Source organism: Rhinopithecus roxellana, chromosome 14 (assembly GCF_007565055.1).
Source record: "Rhinopithecus roxellana isolate Shanxi Qingling chromosome 14, ASM756505v1, whole genome shotgun sequence".
NCBI classification, from domain to species: domain Eukaryota; kingdom Metazoa; phylum Chordata; class Mammalia; order Primates; family Cercopithecidae; genus Rhinopithecus; species Rhinopithecus roxellana.
The window spans coordinates 127686365-127708597 of record NC_044562.1 but is presented as its reverse complement, the minus strand read 5'-3'; the positions used below and the strand labels follow the sequence as shown (position 1 = coordinate 127708597).

General features: G+C 35.3%; 1 protein-coding gene across 2 annotated transcripts in view; it reads right to left on the bottom strand.

Moving 5' to 3' along the window:
- Positions 1–22233, bottom strand: part of ACTR3 (actin related protein 3) — a 74686-nt gene that overhangs the window by 27418 nt on the left and 25035 nt on the right. The window contains exons 2-6 of one of the 2 annotated variants that reach the window (XM_010353561.2): positions 21885–21940; positions 18644–18768; positions 8241–8351; positions 4309–4404; positions 1611–1718 (exon numbers count right to left, since the gene is read on the bottom strand). In XM_010353561.2, the coding sequence (XP_010351863.1) occupies positions 1611–1718; positions 4309–4404; positions 8241–8351; positions 18644–18768; positions 21885–21940 (496 nt within the window). Of the gene's footprint in view, positions 1–1610; positions 1719–4308; positions 4405–4914; positions 5205–8240; positions 8352–18643; positions 18769–21884; positions 21941–22233 lie in introns of those variants that run through there. The other variant, XM_030916826.1, reaches the window with a different exon arrangement.

Below are 22233 nucleotides of genomic sequence, written 5' to 3'. Positions count from 1 at the left end.
TGTTGGTAACTTCTATTCTGAAAATTACCTATTCTAATGATCAAGATACTGATAGTACTGCTCAGATGTGTAGGTGTTAAGAAAGACTGAAGAAAGAAAGGCAGAACCAGGTCAAATCCTAGCCTCACTACCTACTATTTGGTGACCTTAAGCAAGACAATTATTTGCATTTTATTAATGAATAAACTAAGGTACTCAAAGAAAAATATAATATTCATCACAGACTGATTTTCATATTTAAATGAGAATTTTAAGATGAACAATTATTTTATGTACCACTAAGAAAGAAAATAAACTGCCAAGCAAACTAAAAAAAGCTATCAAATGCTGGACACATCCTAATTTCCAAGCTTACTAAAATACCTCCCAAGGGCTACATAAAATCTCATATATCCATACAATGAAATATTATTTGGCAATAAAAAGAAATGAAATACAATACATGCTATAACATGAATGAATCTTGAAAATGTTCACCTAAGTGAAAGCACCCAGTCACAAAAGAATACAGTGTTTAACTCTATTTATATAAAATGGCCAGGACAGGCAAATCTAACACAGACAAAAAGTAGATTCATGGTTGCCAGGGGCTAAAGGCATCAAGGGGAAATGGGTGGTGACTGTGAATAGATACAGGGTTCCTTTTCAGGGTGATGAAAATGTTCTAAAATTGTAGAGATGGATGGACTTTGTGAATATACTAAAAATCAATGAACTGTACACTCTAAACAAGTGAACTGTACGGTATATAAATTTTATCTTAATAAAGCTATCATTAAAAAATGGCAGTTATTACTAAAACTATTATGACACATCATGAGGGTGAAAGTGGAGGAGGACCAGGAGTCTAATCCAAAGGTAGTCACCCTGAGCATGTAATCTTTAACAGACATTGCCTCATACATTAAACACTGGAGTGAGAATAATAAAAAAATAAAAGTTCAAAATAATGTAATTCCTTAAATGATATTCATTATAATATAAAAATTACTTTAAAAGATAAACCTTTCTATATATACCCATTTAATAATAATCGGTATGAATTCTAGTAGTCATTTTGAATTCATTAGGCATAATTTTTTAAAAACCTGATTTATCATTAAGAATTGAAGCACAAAAGCCTTGGAAGAAAAATGTTATTTGTGGCAAATAATCTAATTTGATGCATTTTTCTTAATATGCTTTATTAAATACAACCCATAAAGCATCTACTAAAGTTCATGTACTTACAACTAACTGTTACACAGTTACCCTGTATACCAGTCTGAAATCTGTTAATTATGAATAAAAGAGGTCATCAAATGGTTAACACATATCCAACTGCAAAACAGAATGAAAGCCATTAATATACTTCCATTCCAGATACTGCAATCCATAATTTTCTTAATTGCAGTACAAATCTACGGTAAAAGAAACATTTTGAAATGTTTATAACATTTTTAAAAGGTGAGCAAAATATAGCTATAACTGAACAAAAGACCAAATTATAGCAAAATTTTAAAGTGCCATATTTAAAGTTTTTTAAAACTAATATTAATTCATATAATTTAACTTTGCCAGATGTGTCATTTTATGTTCTGTTCAGTAACTGTAAAATAAAATAGCCTTACCACAGGAATGACATGAGTGACACCATCTCCACTGTCTATTACCGTACCAGTCAACGTCCGCTCCCCTACTTGTCTTGAGGTCCAAGATGCAGCTAAGGCAAGAACAGCCTTCAGCACAAAGAAAGAAGGCAAAAAAACAAAAAAAAACAAAAAAACATAGAGTTAATCGGAAAAAAAAAAAAACTAGTTTCCTGGAGTACTTTATTCAATTTTAAATGTAGTTATCTGTGAAAAGAAAATACATAAAATTAATTTTGTATTATGCAATAAAATAGCTCACTCCCTACATTTTACTAAGACAAACTTACAGGTGTACATTTGCTTTTAGGAGCATGTTTTATAAGATTTACATATTTTATAAAGGCTATTTCTGTCCTAAAGCTAAAAATGTGGAAGATTGCATTAAATAGTATAGAACTAACTTGCCAGAACTTAAACTATGTCCACCTGGGCTGGCCTGTTACAAACTGCAATGTGAGGCGAAAAGCACACAACCACCCAACTTTCAGTTATTCAATACATATATGGCTATGAACAACTATTACTAAAAGATTACCTTCAAATTTTTTTTATTTTTATTTTTTGAGACAGAGTTTCTTTCTGTCACCCAGGGCTGGAGTGCAGTGGAGCAATCTCGGCTCACTGCAACTTCCACCTCTTGGGTTCAAGCAATTCTCTGCCTCAGCCTCCAGAGCAGCTGGGATTACAGGCGCCCACCACCATGCACGGCTAATTTTTTTATTTTCAGGAGAGACGGGGTTTCACCATCTCGGCCAGGCTGATCTTGAACTCTTGACCTTGTGATCCACCCGCCTCAGCCTCCCAAAGTGCTGGGATTATAGGGCGTGAGCCACCGTGCCAGGACAACCTTCAAATTTTTTTAAGGCAACATGTGTTTAGGACTATATGACATAGAGAAAACGCCATCGCACACTTCCAAATACTACTATAATTTAATTACAGAGCAAAGTTGATAAAATTTTTCTATGAAAAACCCTGGCACAGACAATACAACACAATTCTTCTAAGTGTGAGAATTAAGAAATTAACATAGCTCGTTTTTTAAAAACTAAATTTCTTATAATCCAAGACTCAAACAAAGTGTATGACTAATAATTAAAGACAACTAAACTTATACTGGCCTTATTTTACCTACCTGGACTATAATAGCTAAAAGGGACCTAGAAAGCTATCTAGGTCACCCTCCTATCTGAACACAAGATCGTATTAACACAATCACCATAGGCTAACAGAACTAAACATTATTTTTTGACAATCTGACAATGAAAAATTCCATCCTAATACTAGTTGTGTATATATATACACACACACACACACACACACAGCGTTTAGAATTCATTATGAGATAGCCTTCCTTTATAAGTAAATTCAAAACTATCTACAACCAAGAATTACCTCTGATCACTTTTACAAGTCTTTTGGAAACAGTTAAAGTCCCAAACTAGAATAGATAGGCACCGGCACATCATGTTACAGAAATGTTATCGACTACTGAACATCAATAAAACAGAACAGAGATTAAATAATGAAATTAAGATGACTCAGAGGCCACTAAGGAAATCACTGAAATACCAAATTACAACTCCAGAGGAATGAAACAAAGCTCATGATGCCAGTGTTTTAAAGTAAGCCATACCTGACAATATGGTTAAACATAAGTTCATTATATTTAATATAACATGAGAAGTAAAAACTCCCAAGTGAAAGATGATTCCTCCCAACTCCTCACTTTATTCAGATTCTAAGAACGAAAAAAGGGCCTCCCACTCAAGACTGAATTCTTCTATAAAGATCATGACAGGTGTATGTGACTCCTTAAATATTTTTAGCAACAGAGAACTAAAAAGGCAGTTCATTAAATTTATGGATTGCATTAAACATTAAAAAGTGCTTTGCTATCCAAGTTAAAATATTCATCCATAATTATCATTTATTGATTCTGTGTACCCTGGAGTTACAAAAACCAGTGTGATCCCAACAAAGAGCAAAGTCAGACAGACCTCAGCTGCCTGGTATCACAGCTAACCATTTAACTCTGAATAAGGTGCCTTCCAACTTTAGTTTTCTTCCTCCACAAAAAAACAGAAACAAAAATATCTACATTTAATAGAAATAATGAATTAATACACATATAAAGCATTTGTGTTATGTCAGGTATTGCGTTTGCTACAAGGAAAAAGAAATGAGGTAAGCTCTGATCCTAAGGGGTGGGAGAGAAGCTGTTCCATATAGATAAATGTACAAATTAAGAGAAGTGAAATATTAGGGTGTCAAATATACCTAAAGATAAGTCAATCAAAAATACTATAACAAAGGAAAAAAAGATGCATAAGGATAAATGATAAAGGATTATTTACAAGGATAAATAAATATATATACAATGTTCCTGTCACGGAGTAAGCATTCAACAAATATTAGTTCCTTTATTTCTGTCCTATGAAAGTCCTTGAAATACCCAAACACCATTAACTTACTTTTTTAACACTTCTCTTTTCCTGACTAAATATCTCCACTTCCCATAATATTACTTCTAAATTAACAATTCAGGAGAGAAGTATAACATGCTTTGACATTACGTTTAAACTTTTGGGGGGGGAGAAAAGTACATATTTTAGGCAGCAAATGAAACTAGGTTAAAATTTAAGAATCAAACTTAGATAAATATGAACTTGCTTACCTGCACAGCAATGTACAAGCCTGGAACATTGAAAGACTCAAACATTATTTCAGCAGTATATTCCCTGTTTTCTGGAGTATTCAATGGAGGTTCAGTCTATTGAAATAAATAACATTTTAAATAGATAATATCAGATTATTTTGATAACTTTCTTGACAATTTTAAAATGAGAAGTAATTTATTTCAAACATTTTATTTAAGATGCATTAAATTTACAAGTAGAAAGACACAGAGATCAAAGGAAAACTATAGAGAATTCAAACATATCCATACATATCTGAAAACAATATGGTAATTCACATTAAAAAAAAAAAAAAAAAACCCTGAATGCCTGTATCATACCACTCATACAGATTAAACATTAAAAAGAAATGAAGCAGGGGGAGAGGGTTGCAGGTAGGGAAAAGGTGGTCCAGTCAAATCATCCTTTAAATATGGTAATGATAAACCTCCAGAAAAAACATCGATGGTATTTGCCGCAGGAGAGCCCTCATCTAAGTAACGCTTTTAGAAGAATGTCCCCGAGCTATATAGGATTACAGTAAACAAGCCGAGATTCTACAGATCTAATGGTATAGTTTTCTGAAAAACGTTATATTAATTTACCTGTTAAGAGTATAGAATCAAGATGTTTGCAGAGCACTCTTCTGTTTAAGTTATGTGACCGCATACATCACTTAGAAACCTCATAGGTTAAGTCTGGGACAGAAGGCACTCTAAAGAGGCAAGAAAGGACTCAGAGATCTGGCAGTGTCGGACTTCATATTTCACCTATGCCTCATGATCACTTAAATTGTTTCAATTTTTAAAGATTGACACTGGGTAAGACCTCTGATTCTTGTGAGTCTGACTGACAATCTAATCCTCTGTGGTATCTCAAATACTTAAATGTAAAAGAAAAATTTTTTAATTTAAAAGATACAGAATTTTCTTTCTGACCTTAAGGTAAGGAATAATTCCTTAAATTTGTGAAGCACAAATCACAAAGAGAAAAAGTGATAAAACTTGAATCCATTAAAAATTATATCTTTAAAATTATTATTTCAAAAGAAATATAAAGTAAAACAACTAAGTACACTGTTACCTTACATAAAACCTTTATAAGCTAAACTCCCTGCGGTGTTTAAACTTATTTAGAAGAGTTCTGCAGCTATGTTTAGAAGTCTGGAGATAATTTACTAATGAATACATACAACATTAAGTAAACTAAAAACCAAGGCAGTTAAATTATAAACTCCAAGAAAAAAAAAATCTACATAAAAGATAATCAGAGGACCCACCAAGGAAAATATACAAATAGCTAATAATAATAATCATACATGAAAGACTGCTCAACATAATCAGTTATCAGAAAATGAAAATTAAAATTAAAAGCAAATGAAAAATATTTACACACCCACCAGAATGGCTAAAATTTAAAAGACTGACAAGCCAGCAGCACAGTGGCTCACACCTATAATTTCGGCACTCTGGGAGGCTGAGGTGGGCAGATTACTTGAGGCTAGGAGTTCAAGACCAGCCTGGCCAACATGGCAAAATCCTGTCTCTATTAAAATTACAAAAGTTAGCCAGGTGTGGTGGTGCATGCCTGTAATCCCAGCTACTCAGGAGGCTGAGGCACAAGAATCACTTCAACTTGGGAGGCGAGGAGGTTTCAGTGAGCCAAGGTCACACCACTGCACTCCAGCCTCGGTGACAGAGCAAGATGCTGTCTCAAAAAAAAAAAGTAAAAAAGATTGACAAGCCAAATCTTGAATAGAGCAACCAGATTACTAATGGATCACTGGTGGGTGTGCAAAAAGGTTCAACACCTTGGGAAAAGTTCCCACGAGTTTCCCTAAAAAAAAAACCAACCACCAACCATGTACCTATCCTATGATGCTGCAATTCCATACCTACCTATTTAGACAAGAGAAATGAAAACATATGTCCACAAAAAGTCTTGTAGAAGAAGGTTCACAGTGGTCAAACTATTTTATTATAACCAAAAACAGAACTAAGCCAGGCATGGTGGCAGCACTTTGAGAGGCCATGGCGGGAGGATCCCTTGGAGCCCAGGAATGCAAGACCAGCCTGGGCGACAAAGTGAGACTCCATCTCTAAACCAGAACACATCACCCAGGTGTGGTGGCCCGGGCCTGTGTGTCCTAGATACTCAGGAATCTGAGCTGGGAGAATTGTTTGAGCTGGGAGGTCAACACTGCAGTGAGCCATGATTCGTCTACTGTATTCCAGCCTGAGCAACAGAGCAAAACCCTGTCTTAAAAAAAAAAAAGAAAAAAAGAGAAAAACTAGAAATAGCCCAGGTGTTCATCAACAGGAAAATGGATAAAGTGAGGCAAATTTATTCAATGGAATACTACCCAGCAACAAAAAGCAACAAATCACCAGTATATGCAACATCATGAATCAATCTCCAGATTATGCTAAGTAAAAGTGTTTCACCAAAACGCACATATTGCATGATTCCATTATTTGACACTCAAACATGGGCAAAACTAATCTCAGACGAAAAAGAAAAACAGTGGTTGTCACTAGGGCGTGGGGGCAGAGAAAACTTTCCACGCTGATAGTAATTTCTCTTTATCTTGGTAAGAGTTTAGGTTACATAGATGTATGTATCTGACAAAGATTGGACAATCCACATCATGCATCCTGTAGGTCAAATATAGCCCACCACCTGTTTTGGTAAAAAAAAAAAAAAATTTATTGGAACACAGACATACCTATGAATTTAAGTATTGTCTATGGCTGCTAACATGCTACAACAGCACAGCTGAGTAGCTGTGGCAGGGACCATTGTATAAAAAATGAACTAAGTTTCCTCAGAGACTTTACCCACTGCAAAGCCAAAAATATTTGCTATCTGCTCCTTTAGAAAGTTTGCCAATCCCTGGTCAAAATCTACTGAATGGTGCAGATCAGTGATTTTATGATATGTGAATTTTATATGAAAAGAATAACCATACACAAATGATAGCTGTAGTTGATGAAATACGTGCTAAAGTATTTAGGAGTCAAATGACTCCCATCTGAAACTCACTTTGAAGTGATTTAAAAACTAAAATGAAGTGACAGATGGATAGACGTCATGAAGCAATTATAGCCAAATGTTAAGGTTAATCATTGAATCTAGACTGTGGGTGTATGAGTGTCCATACTATGGTTCTTTCAACTTTATAGTCCATCAAAATCACCATAAGACACAGAATATTGATTTAACCAAAAACTGTGATATAACTACAGTGTGAGCAAGGGGAAAGGACAGTTATTTTGTGTTGAGGGAGAGAAAAGGAAAAAAGGGAAATTCTCATTTTTCCTATTAGGAAGTTGATAAATAATGGATAATATTTTTAAAAACATAAGAAATAAAAGAAACACATTAAATTTATAAGATTACTACCAGGGCAAACTATTTTAAAAATTGAAAATGTTTGCCTCCGGGGAATATGAATCAAAGGTTGGGAGAGGTAAGAAAGGAAAGTGTTATTCTGTTGTTTTAAATCTTATAAAGGCATTTGATTTAAGTTATGAACATGCATTGCTTTAATAAAAAGACATTTAAAAATTAAATCATATTGTATCTTTGTTATGAAGAAATACCAATGATATAATAATCAGACTATTTTTTTAAAAGCAAAAAGGAAGTGCCCCAGGTTTCCAACATTTTTCTGAACCTTACTGTTCCTATCATAAAGATCAGATATTAATTACCAAAAGCACTTCTTAAGTGTTTAAAATGTGGTGCTTTGACATATTACTATTCTCCTGTAGCCATAACTAGATGGTCTTAAAGATGGTACAGCTTTATTACAAAGTCATTTAGACATATGACAATTTAATAACCAAAGTATACGAAAGAAGTGTGATGAAAATGTTCTCATTAAGTGTATTCAAAAATTTCCTCAGTGAAATTATAATTTGTAACTTACCAAAAGAAAATAATGGTCTTCAGGTTCTGCCCTTAAATACTTAAAGATCACTTGCTCCATAAACCTTTCCATTAAGTCCCAATCTTCAACTATACCATGGCGGATTGGCCACTATCAAAACAAAAAGGGAAATACAAATTAAATCTTATTAATATAAAAAATAAATAAAACTACAAAAAAGGAAATATTAGATCATTAGTGGATATTAGATGAGGATATATTTTCTTAGGTGCGATACTATAGACCATCCTTAAAAGATGTGTACTTAAGGATTTAAAGATAAATTAGTTCAACAACGCATTGTCAGACAGATGGCTCAATAAAAACAAAGTAAATATGTCAAAATGTCAAAAACTGTTAAATCTAGATGAAAGGTCATTGTACTAGTATTTCCAGATTTTAAAAGTTTTCTAATAAAAGGTAAGTTAGCCTACAAAAATTAAGCCTAAAAAACTAAACTTTATCACAATTTTCTTAATTTTTAATTCATTAGGTCATTAACAAGTATTTGTTGTATGCCAAATATAAAAAGTGCACCTAGTAAGTACATACCTAGAATAATCATAAGAATCAAGCATATAAAATTTTATAAGAAAAGTTTTATAAATGTGTAAGAGTCATGCTTCCAAAATTGTGTGCCAAGATACCTATTTTGATTTGGATGTGGTGTGTTCCCACCAAAACTCATGTTAAAATTTAAAATTTAATTGCCAGTGTTACAGTATCAAGAGGTGGTGGGGCCTTTAAGAGGTGATCAGGTCATTAGAGGAATGAATGCAGCTCTCAGCAGGACTGAGCTAATTCTCCAGAGAGTTGAAGGCAGGCTACTATAAAGTAAGGCTGTCCCTTGTATTTTGTCCCTTTCCTCTTCCATTCCGCAACATGTTATGAAGCAGCATAACGTCCTTACCAGAGGTAGATCAGATGTGGCCAACTCATCTTGGACTTCCTCACCTCCAGAACCACGAGCCAAAATAAACCTTTTCTTTATAAATTACTCCATCTCAAGTATTCATTATAGCAACAGAAAATGAACTAAGACAGCACCCCAGTGTAATATCATAAATTCACAAGGGCACCACAAAGTTATTTTAAGTTTTCCACGGAAATACAGTGTTACTCAACGTCAGTTGGACACTGCATGATCTTACAAGTCACAGAAAGTCAGTTTCAACAATAAATCATACTATTATATATTCCTTTCAATGACATTATTTCTTGGAGAAGTTGATTTGTCAGCAGTTGCTGGGATAGAAACCAAGTTATCACATAAAATAACATCGATGTAAAACAAGAAATCAGGGTGGCAATGTCCCATCTGATTCCAGGTTTGAGAAGTTGTTCAGTGCCTAAGCACCCTAACAGAAAAGTGATTACTCAGCAGTGAAATAATAATATTTCCAACGTAAGTGTCCTATTTTATTTCACGTGGCTACTAAGTTGCCTAGACCTAGGTATTTAATAAGCAGAACTATGTGACATTTCTTTTGATCTAGGTGGCACAGTGAAAAATGTTACTGAGACAATAATGGCACTGAGAAAGTTTGTGAACCTCTGCAACTGAATATAGTTCCATGAACATAATACACATTCAAAACCTAAAGTTAAACAAATTAATGAACAAATAAACATCTTGCAGTATCAATCCCTAACATCTACTTCTTACTCTAGTTTCCACACTACTTTTTTTTTTTTTTTTTTTTTTGGCGGAGTCTGGCTCTGTCGCCCAGGCTGGGGTGCAGTGGCCAGATCTCAGCTCACTGCAAGCTCCGCCTCCTGGGTTTAGGCCATTCTCCTGCCTCAGCCTCCCGAGGAGCTGGGACCACAGGCGCCGCCACCTCGCCCGGCTAGCTTTTTTTTTTGTATTTTTAGTAGAGACGGGGTTTCACCGCGTTAGCCAGGATGGTCTCGATCTCCTGACCTCGTGATCCGCCCGTCTCGGCCTCCCAAAGTGCTGGGATTACAGGCGTGAGCCACCGCACCCGGCCTTCCACACTACTTTTTAAGGCATTATATTTATAAAATGACTTCTACTCCCCAGTTTGCTTTAAGGAAGGGAAAAATTGCGGTTTACTGAATCATTCAATTTTTAACTTTATTGGAAGTTTACAAATTTAAATGTTTTAAGTATTATTTATTCACCAATTATTGTGTACCTACTATAAGCCATTGGCACAAATGGTAAGGACACAGACATCCTGCACACAAAAAAACTCAGTCTAGTAAAAGAAATATATATGAACAAATATTATATTACAGGTTTTTTAAAAAATAAAGTTCTGACCGGGCATGGTGACTCACGCCTGTAATCCCAGCACTTTGGGAGGCCAAGGCAGGCAGATCACCTGAGGTCAGGAGTTTGAGATCAGCCTGGCCAACATGGTGAAACCTCGTCTCCATTAAAAAAAAACAAAAATTAGCCAGGCATGGTGGTGCATGCTTATAATCCCAGCTACTCAGGAGGCTGAGGCAGTAGAATCACTTGAACCCGGGAGGCAGAGGTTGCAGTGAGCCAAGATCACTGCACTGCACTCCAGCCTGGGTGACAGAGTGAGACTCTGTCTCCAAAAAAAAAAGTCAGCATGATGGCTCACGCCTGTAATTCCAGCACTTTGGTGGTTGAGGTGGGTGGATCATTTGAGGTCAGGAGTTCAAGCTTGCCTGGCCAATACGGTGAAACCCCATTTCCACTGAAAATAAAAAATCAGTCAGGTGTGGTGGCAGGCACCTATAATCTCAGCTACTGGGGAGGCTGAGGCAGGAGAATCTCTTGAATCCAGGAGTCAGAGGTTGCAGAGAGCCAAGATCACATCACTCCACTCCAGCCGGGGCAACAGACTAACACTCTGTCAAATAAATAAATAAATAAATGGTTCCTTGAACAAGATGACCACCTTGTCTTGTGAGAGAAAAGGTTTCAATGAGGAGGTCATATCTAAGCTGGGTCTTAAGGAAGTAACATTCTCAGTTTTGCTTTCTGGTTTTTTTTTGACAGGGGAATGAGAGGTATGGAGGAACTTGTGGAGAACAGAAAAAGATGTATAGAAAGACAAACACTGCATGGTATACAAAAACAAAAGTGAAGGTATCAATGAGAAATATATGTGCCAAAAGGTTTGAAGAAAGGTATGTAGGGAGATATACCAGTTCTAGATCAAAGGGACTAGATTCTCAAAAATTTGCCTTGCATTTAGGTTTTATTCTATAAGAAATAAAACACCATAGAAACTTTTAAGCAGGGGAATAAGAACAGCTTTAATATTTAGGAAGACTATTATAGCAGCACTGGGAAAGCTCAAATGAAGCTTAACAGAACCAGAACCAAGTAAGAACAAGAGTACCAATAGTGGTATGGATGGTATTGGGCCACCCTGAAGATTTCTCAGTCAATAAGAATACGAAAGGGTGGGGCATGGTGGCTCACACCTATAATCCCAGCACTTTGGGAGGCCAAGGTGAGAGGATGGCTTGAGCCCAGAAGTTTGAGACCAGCCTAGGCAATGTAGTGAGACCTTGCCTCTACAAAAAAAAAATTAATTAGCCAGGTGTAGTGGCAAACACCTGTAGTCCCCGCTACTCAGGAGGCTGAGGTGGAAGAATCACTTGAGCCCAGAGGGTCAAGGATGCAGTGAGCCAAGATCTCACCACTGCATTCCAACACAGGCAACAGGGCAAGACATCTGTCTCGAAAAAAAGTCAGAATATACCAATAGGTTTCTAGCTTTGAAGTTAGAATGGACAAGATTCATTAATCAAAACATAAAAATTGTGTTTTTTCTGATCTTGGAATAAACAAGAGTGGAGTACATATAATACATTTTGTTTTAGATATATTAAAACTCAAGAGCCATGAAATAGGTAGGTAAAGATGTAGTCAAGGAACTGAAAGTAGAGATCTAGTCTGTGGTTGCAGACAAAGGAATGGATGAGATCATCTAGAGAAAGTCTTTAATGAAAGAAGAAAAGATTAAGTCACACCATTTTACAAGAGAAAAAAAAAGAAAAGAGAACTGAAGGCAGTGCCTGGAGAAATCAACATTTGAGTAGTGGGTAAAGGAGAAATCAGTGACAATAGAAATAACAAATAAAAACAAAACAAATATTCCATGTTAGGAAGAGAATCATCAGAGTAATCCTGTGAAACAAAGACAAATCAAAAAGGATGAAAACTGTTACATATAATGGGATTTAACAAAGAGCATATCAAATATCTTGAGACTCACTAAGAAGTGTCGTTCTAAAAGGAAAGAGAAAGATAGCTAAATTGCTGAAGACAGAAGGTAGGAATAAAGATTGAGAGAAGTTTTGTTCTGGTTTGTTTGCAGCACTTGGAAGACTTGAAAATGTGTTTAAAATGAGTGGACAGAATCATTGGAAAGGAACTCTGGCCTCTTGACTGACTGACTTCTCAATGTATCTCTTTTGCATTTTGGCCAGTATAGATTTTATATCATCATCACTATCACCTCTCAATCCCTGAAATGCAGGTATACCCTTCTCTGATCACAACCTCTTATTATTCTAGCATACTCAACCACCTCAGGAGATCTCTTCTGAACACCAATTAAGACTTTCGGTCCAGTGATTGCTTTAATTATTCCCTAGCCATCAATACACAGTCTAGATTTTGACCCATCACTTTTGTTTCGTATATCCTTTTTTCATCCTGTCTACCAAAATCCAACCCAGCATATGTCCCTGACATAAACTTGCCTATATCCAGAATACTGATTATACCGCAGAAACATTTGTAACTGGGGTGCTAAAACTAAGATTTCATAATCACTATTCTCAAATGACCTAACCTTGCCTGGCAAGACTTTGCTCCTCTACTCTGTTCATCTTTACTCTCCACAATGATGATTTTCAATGCTGCCCCTGCCACTCAGATTTCACCTTCTCCCCTCATCCATTCCATGACCAGCAGATGATGTCACTACATATTTCGCAGAAGCAGCAGAAGCCAACAGTCAAGAATTCAATCTGTAAAATGGATTCCACAGTCTTTTTTCTCATTTACTTCCATTGTAATGTAAGATATTCCTCACGTCAATTCAGTCATCTGTGTTCTGGATCTCATCCCTCCAGCTTTTTCAGAGACCTTGATTATACCTTATCTTTCCTGCTACTTTAATCTCTTTCTAAAAGTTCTTTCATATTAGCACTCAGACAAGTCTTCCATCTGAACCTTGAAATGTGTCTCTTCATCTCTCTCCCACCCAATCACAACTGAAACTCAATGAACAGTACTCTTACTGTTACATTTTTCCTGGTCTATCACTCAAAAGACTACTTCCATCTAGCCCAACTACTCTTCTAACTACTCTTCTAAAACTATTCTCATTCAGGTTACAAATGACCACCTTGTAGCTAAAGACAGCAAATTATCTATGGTCTCTAGCTCATCTCAGCACCATTCTACAGTGTTTACCTCTACATATCTACCCACGCATTCTCAGTCTCTTTCACAGACTTTTCCTCCTCTACTCAAACCTAACTGGCACACTGCTCAAGCTCTGTCTTAGTTCTCTTCCCCTGTGATATGTTCCCCTAGGTAATCTCATCCCCTCTAAGGTAATTGACACCTTCTGAATCTCTGTCTCCAGCTCTGCCTTGTTTCTTAGCTCCAAAATCCACATATTTGACTCTAACAAAATCTCAAATGTCTCACAGGTACCTCAAACAGAATGTGTTCAAAATTAACCTTATGTTCTCCTCTCTATACTACCGCAGTCAAAAGTGTTTCTCATTATGAAACAAGACCTCTGGCTCTCACCTTATACAAAAATCAACTCAAAATGAATTGAAGATTTAAATCTAAGACCCAAAACTATAAAAGCACTAGAAGAAAACTTAGGGGAAACTTCTCACAATATTGCTATGGGAAAAGATTTTACAAAAATAACTTCAGAAACACAGGCAACAAAAGCAAACATAGACAAATGGGATTATATTAAACTAAAATGCTTCTGTGAGGAAAACCATCACAAAAGGAAAATACAAGTTATGGAATGTGTCAAAATGCCTGCAAACTGTACATCTGACGGGATTAATATCCAGAATATATAAGGAACTCAATTCAACAGAAAAAAAAAATTGATTTTTTAAAAGGGCAAATAATCTAAATAGACATTTCTCAAAAAGAAGTCACACAAACGGCCAATAAATACATGGAAAAAAAAGTCCAACATGACTAATCATCAGGAAAATGCAAATCAAAACCACAAAGAGATATCATCTCACCACAGTTAGAATGGCTATTATCCAAAAGACAAAAAAAAACAAATGCTGGCAAGGATGTGGAGAAAAGGGAACTCATATATACTGTGGAGGGAATGTTAACAGGTAAAGCCACTATAAAGCATAGTACAGAGGCTCCTCAAAAAACCACAAATAGAACTACCATATGATCCAGCCATCCTACTATTGGGTATATACCCAAAGGAAAATAAAGTACTATTATCAGAGATACCTGCACCCTCATGTTTATTGCAGAACTCTTCACAATAGCCAAAATATGAAATCAACCTCAGTGTCCATATGGATATGTGCAGTATATATGCACAATACTATTCAGCCGTAAAAAAAGAGTGAAATCCTGTCATTCCTGGCAACACAGATGACCTAAGAAGACATTATGTGAAATAAGCCAGGACCTAAAAGATAAATATTACATGTTCTCATTCATGTGCAAAAACTAAAAAAATTGATTTCATGTAAGTAGAGTAGAAAAGTGGTTACTAGAGGCTGGAAAGGGGAGGGGAAAGAAGGGAATAGGGAGAGCTTGAATAAAGGATACAAAATTACAGCTGGATAGGAAGAATAAGTTCTAGTGTTCTATAGCACTATAGGATGACTACAGTTAATTTATTATATATTTTTAGATAGAACAGAGAATTCTGAATATTCTCAACACAAAAAATAAATGTTTAAGGTAAATATGCTACTTAAATTGACTTGATCACCAAACATTGTACATATCAAAACATCAATACGTACTCCATAAATATGTACAATTATTACATGTCAAGAAAAAATTTTTCAAAAGCCAGGTGCAGTGGCTCATGCCTGTAATCCCACACTTTGGGAGGCCAACGTGGGAGGGTCACTTGAGCCCAGGAGTTTGTGACCAGCATGGGCAACAGAAGGAGACCCTGTTTCTATAAAAAAATAAAATAAAAGGCCGCATGCAGTGGCTCACACCTGTAATCCCAGCACTTTGGGAGGCCAAGGTGGGCAGATCACCTAAAGTCAGGAGTTCAAGGTCAGCCTGGCCAAATGGTGAAACCCCATCTCTACTAAAAATACAAAAATTAGTCGGGCGTGGTAGCACATGCCTGTAATCCCAGCTACTCAGGACGCTGAGGCAGGAGAATCGCTTGAACCCAGGAGGTGGAGGTTGCAGTGAGGTGAGATCATGCCACTGCACTCCAGCCTGGGAGATAGAGCAAGACTCCATCTCAAAAATAAAAATAAAATAAATTAGTGAGACATGATGGCACACGCCTGTGGTCCCAGCTACTCAGGAAGCTGAAGTGTGAAAATCTCTTGAGTCCAGAAGTTTGAGGCTGCAGTGAGCTGTGATTGTGCCACTGCACTGCAACCTGGGTAACAAAGTGAGACCCTGTCTCAAAAAAACAAAATAATTTTTAGATGTTTCTCCTTTAAATTTCTCAATTTCAGCAGATAAGGGATAAACAGACTATCTCAGAGCTGGGAATTACCCTCAATTGATACATCTAGCTTATCACCAATATCCCATTAATCACGCCCTGTTACTCTTTAATTATCCACTTTTTTCCCCTTGTCAAAACAAACAAACAAAAACCTCCCATAAATCTAATCAGACTTTTACTTAACTACCATTTACAAGAACAAAAAGTAAATATAGGAAGTAGGGTACTGTGTTATATGACCCAAAGAGGATATAATAATCAGAATCCCTACAATATAGGAAAGTTTACAAGACATCCAAGTTTTTTCCATAAATAAATGGCAAGAACAAAAAAGAAAAGAAACATAACACACAGGGAAAAGAACCTATAGATAAAAAGAGACTTGAGAGATTTATCAACTAAACTCAGTGAGTAGACCACATTTTAACGCTGATTCAAACAGAATAACCAATATAGAAAATAATCAAAGAAATTTAAGCAATAACTAGATACCAGATAAAGAAACTGCACACTAAATTAAGGTGTCATATTTTTCTTTTTTAGAAGTCTTCATATGTAAGAGTTAAATATTTGTAAGTGAAATAATATGTACAATTTACTTCAAAATAATTGGAGGTTGGGGGTGGAAACATTATAGACAAAATGAGATTGTCCATAGATGATAACCGCCAAAGTTGTGTGATACGCACATGGGGGTTCATTATATTATTTTCTCTTCTTTGACATGTGAAGTTTTCTACAATAAAAGTTAAATGTCTGAGTGTGTGATTGCACATACACAATTTCCATTTCTTTCTATTCCCACTGCCATCACTAATATCTCTTGCTTAGACTACAGCAATAGTCAATTATCTGGTTTCCCCAGAATCATGCTTATCTTACCCAAATAATTTTTCATTGCTATGTGGCCTGAGTAATCTTTTATAAGTAAAAATAGCCAACATATACAGAGTAATCATTATGTTCAAAGCAGTAGAGTATAACAATTTCTTTATACACATCTCCTTAAGCCTTATAACAATCCTGGGCCAGGCGTGGTGTCTCACATTTATAATCCCAGTACTTTGGCAGGCCAAGGGGACAAATTGTTTGAGCCCAGGAGTTCAAGACCAGTCTGGGCAACATGATGAAACCCCGTCTCTACCAAAAATACAAAAAATTAGCCAGGCCTAGTGGCATGCATCTGTAGTCCAAGCTATTTGGGAAGCTGAGGTAGGAGGATGACTTGAGCCTGGGATATCAAGGCTGCAGTGAGTCATGTTCATGCCATTGAACTCTATCCTGGGTAACCAAAGTGAGGCTCCGTGTTAAAAAAAAAAAAAAAAAAAAAAAAAAAAAGAAAGAAAAAAGAAAAAAATCCTGAAGCACTAATAACATCTCCATTTTACACACGAAGAAATCAAAATTAAGAAAGATTAAGTCACTGAATGATATCACAAAGTTAGAAACTAGCATAGACAGGATTCAAGTTCAAACAGGTAGATTCCAATTATTTGCACTTTAAGCACAAAAATTATTCCTCTAGGTATACTCATTAATGTTACCTATAGGATAGGGTTCAAATTCTTTAGCATGGTCTCACAACACTTGCAGTGCTCTTTCCTGGCCTACCTATCCAGCCTCCTCACTTCTTTCTACCTCATTTTCCATGCTTCAGACATATTGGTCATGCATTTCTAGTTTCCCTCATACGGTAAAGCCTCTTCATATATTGGTTTCTCTACCTAAAACAATTCAGCCTGCCTACCTCAGCAGCTAACTCCTATTTTATTCTTCAAGCCTCAGCTTAAAGATGTACTCCTCGAGGACATTCCTGAATCCCCACACTAGGTGAGCTACTCCTGTAATACATGTCCAGAGCACTTTGTGTATGTTTCCCTTTTTCTAATCCCCAACACACTTGTAATTATTTCTTCAGTGTCTTCCTTTCCACCACATTATAATAGCCTTGAAGTCAGGGGAATTATTTTTCTTATACACCATTTTACTCATGATACTTGGCAAAGTATTTTACAAAGTATTTATTAGTTGTTCATTAATAAATAAATTATGAGAAGGGAAGACGTACAAAGGAGGATATTTACAAACCAGACAAAGTCAATGTCAAAATATAAGATGATAAAGGTCAGAATAGCATTTATTTATTTGTGGGATTGGAGTAGTGACTGTGTGAACAAGTACAAGGAAAGCTTCAGGGTTACTAGATTTGTTCTGTATCTTTACCTGTTATGATTACAGTCATAAAAATTCTTCAAACTATATAATTAACACTTACATAGTTACACTTCAATTAAAAAAGGGAAGGAAAAGGGTAGAAAAGAAAAAGAGGGAGAAACAGAACAGCACTTACAGATGGCATAAGCTTCAAAAAAGAGAAAAATGGTATAGGTTTGAATAAAGACGTGGAAAAAATGTTTGCAGAAGTAGCAATGTGGAAGTAAAGCTAATTTTATTGAGAGCCCTGAGATCCAGTGGGTGTGGAAAAATAGTAACTGTTCATTTGAAAGGGCTAAAATTTTCCTCCTAGGGGTTATTAAAAAAAGAAAAAGAAAAAAAAAAAAGCAAAGTTAAAGCAACAGGGAAGGATGCCACAGGGAAAAAGAAATTTCTACTGAGAAGAGGTTTGAGGATATTAATAAGATCTATTATAGAGTGTATTCCAGAGGGCACAAGCATTGAACAAACTAATTTTTGAAAATGTTATTTATACAAATCATGAAAACATACCTTTGTTGCATATGTAGGTTTTTCTATTGCTTCATCACCAATGAAGAAGTCTAGGTCATCAACACCTTTCATCACCCTCCTCTGAGCTTGATCACCCACCTTTGCTGACTCCTTAATAGCAATACCTTTAAAATAAGTGAGACATGTCAAATAATTCACCTTCAAATGAGACAAACTTTTACCTTACACTTCTTCCATTACAAAGTGCTACAAAGTAAAACATGACCTAGCATATTTAAATTGTCAAACTAATTCACAAAAATCATAAGAAACCAGTGACAAAATTCATTTTACACAATGAAACCTCAACTCCCACTCAGAGACAAGGCCTCAAATGCAAAAAGCCAAAAAAAAAAATCTGTGTGAATGTTTCAAATATGTATTTTTTAAATTATATAAATCCTCTTTAGATTCTGAGTAAAACTGTAATCCCACCAAGTCCACATATGCTTGATGAACAACTGGAAAGAAAAAACTGAAAAACACAAATGAGAAAAAAACTTCAAGGATAATTTTTTCAACTTTCTTTATATCTCTACCCTATCACTATTGGGTCTAGTAATAGTAATTACTATTGTGGTCTAGTAATTTAAATGTAATACAGATCTGTTAAACTACATACACAAAAGGAAATCTCAATTCATTTAGGTAAAACCCACAACAATATCCTTAAATAATTTCAGAAATCCAGCATACAGTTTCAAAGCTAAAACTTGTTATGTATTTTTAGATTAAGTTATAAATGTATGAATCCTTCAAGTTCAGTTCTTCATTCAAAATAATTGTCTGAATGCACTTAAACTGATCTGGCATTCAACTGTTACTTTCATTTAGTAACAGCTATATCCTTAAGAAAGTGGGCAGAAAATAACTGGAAGACAAAACATTTTAAATCCACCATCTAGTCCTTCTAAATGCCAGAAATTCTTTCTAGCAATTTACTTATAATGTACATAGGCATCTAGGTGGCTCACTATAAATTTCCTAAAAATAAATATATATGTATATAAAAAAAAACCTTGAACCAGTCGCATAGGCTTTCCAGATCAAATATCAATACTCATCAGTAAAAGATAGTGGCAATGTCTTTATCTGCTAATTATAAACCCTGTACCTGCAGCATTAAAACTGGGTAAGAAAAAAACACTCGAGAATTGAAAACTTTCTTATACCAGGCAAACGAATTTTTAACATACTGCAACTAGTCATAGCAAAGACTTCGTATTTTGGCAGAGAGAAAATAAAAAATGATTTCAACAGCGATGAGATCCAATTGTTCAAACAATCAAAATTATGTAGGTCTCCAACAAAAAGTTAACACAGCCATTTAAGAATATAACCAAAACCAATTTTGCTTAGATGGCAGAAATAACTTTAGTAGTCTCCTGACACAAACAATCATAACAAAAGATTATACACAAAAGATTAAAAGCCATCAGCATTGTTAGAGGTTGAATTGTGCGCCCCCAAAAAGATATGTTGAAGTCCTAACCCCCAGTACCTCAGAATGTAACTGTGTTTGGAAACAGGGTCTTCTCAGTTAAAACGAGATTATCAAGGTGGCCCCTAATCCAATATGACTAGTGTCCTCATAGAAAGGGAAAATTTGAACACACACACACAGAAGGATGATCTAAAGATGCACAGCAAGAAGACAGCCATGTGACTGGAGTGATGCATCTATCAGCCAAGGATCCTGAGGAAACATCAGAAGCTGGTGAGCAAGACTATGACCCTGCTGCTGCATTGATTTTGTACTTCTGGACTCCAGAATTGTAAGCTTCTGTTGTTTTCAGCCAACTAGTTTTTGGTACTTTGTTACGGTAGCTTAAAGACACCAGTAAGTACATACACAATGGTCTAACACTAAACTGAAATACAACTAAAGTCAAGTACTAGCCCAAAGAAGTACCTCTACATTAGTTAGCAATAAAGCCAACATGTATCACCAAATTCTTAAAACAGACAAAAAAAAAAAATACATGTATTGACATATAAATGTGGGATAAACAATAAAGAAAAGCAAACCTGTTCATGTTCAGCAGACAACAAACATGTATGAATAAAATATTTAAAAGGTAATAAAGCTCACTAGACTCACATGAATGAGCTGTTTCATCAGTATCACCTCTTGTGTTATTTCTTTAATGTTACACATTTAATTTTGTTCTTACTACACAAATGACACAACAGTTGACCTCTTGTGTCCAATGAATACTCAAGCAATACTAAAGATCCAGTTTTTGGCAAAACCTAACAATACCTATCTTATTCTCAGCCTCATTGATTCTGAAACATACACTGCTTTCATTACTCTCTACACATTCATTTTTCCATTTTCTTATTTTCATAAATGAGTAACAATGAAATACAAAAAATTCAGTCACATAAATAAGACTGTGAAAAATTAGTGACACTCTCAAAATTAAAATATCTAGGAGTGAGAACCATCAAGCAATGGCTCAAAAGGTTTGTCATTTGGTATGCAAAAGTTTTAGTTTGGATGTAAGACAAATAGATCAGAAGTGTTACTATATTATGTACAAAAAACGTGAACTCTTTGCAAGTCAAAAGCGTAAAACTACGTTCATCAAGGAACAGATCTATGCTAACAAACAAGAGCACTAACAAACCAATGTCAGAATATTTTTTAAAAACTACTGAAAGTTAATGGTCAGCTTAAGCAAGATTAACAAAAACAGGATAAAACAAAAATACTCTAAAGACATAATATACAACAGTATGGTTATAGGATATTAGAAAATAGCTGAGGTCAACATCTCTAAAGGTGAGATACTGTCCTTCCATCCTTATTTTGAAACACGGGCACTCAGTGAGGATGTCAACAGATACAGGCCCTGCAAAAAGTAGTCATATCCACAAACCAAAGGACAGTCTTCATAGGTATATGATGAGGAATGGACTACTTGATAATTAGTTATACCCACATACTATTAACTATAATATCACCCTAAAAACGGGGGTACTGTTTCATTATCAGTTCATTTCTTTTTTTCTTTAAAAAGAGATATTTGGTAGACAAGGCAAATGGGGAGCTAAATAGAAAGCTGAAATGAATGGTCAGAGGTACAAAAATGAGGCCACACTTAGAACTTGGCAAATCATGTTTTTAAAGGACTAAATCTTATAGGACTTCAGAACTGATTACTTCTTTTACTTAAATTATAAGGGAAGGAGATATTTTAAATCAGCACATTTAGGGCTTAAAAGAAATACTTACAGGAAGGGATAATAAACTGTGGTTCTGTATTTCCAGCATATCCTAGTTTTGTATACCTGCAAAACAAAATAATTAATAAAGATTTCACTAATATTTTAGCAATTATACATTTATTTCTTAGAATTTCATTTGTTACGAAGTGAGATTCCATCGTAGGTAAATAATATACCAAACTCCATAGTTTCACTTCATTTAACCCCACATTCACAATTGTATCAAAATTATAAATGCCCAGAGCTTTTGAAAAGAAATTCCACTTCAAGAAATTGATCCTTCAGGAATATATGTGAAATAATATACAACCAAGGTCATTAGCTACAATCTTGCTTCTAACAGCAAAAGACTGGAA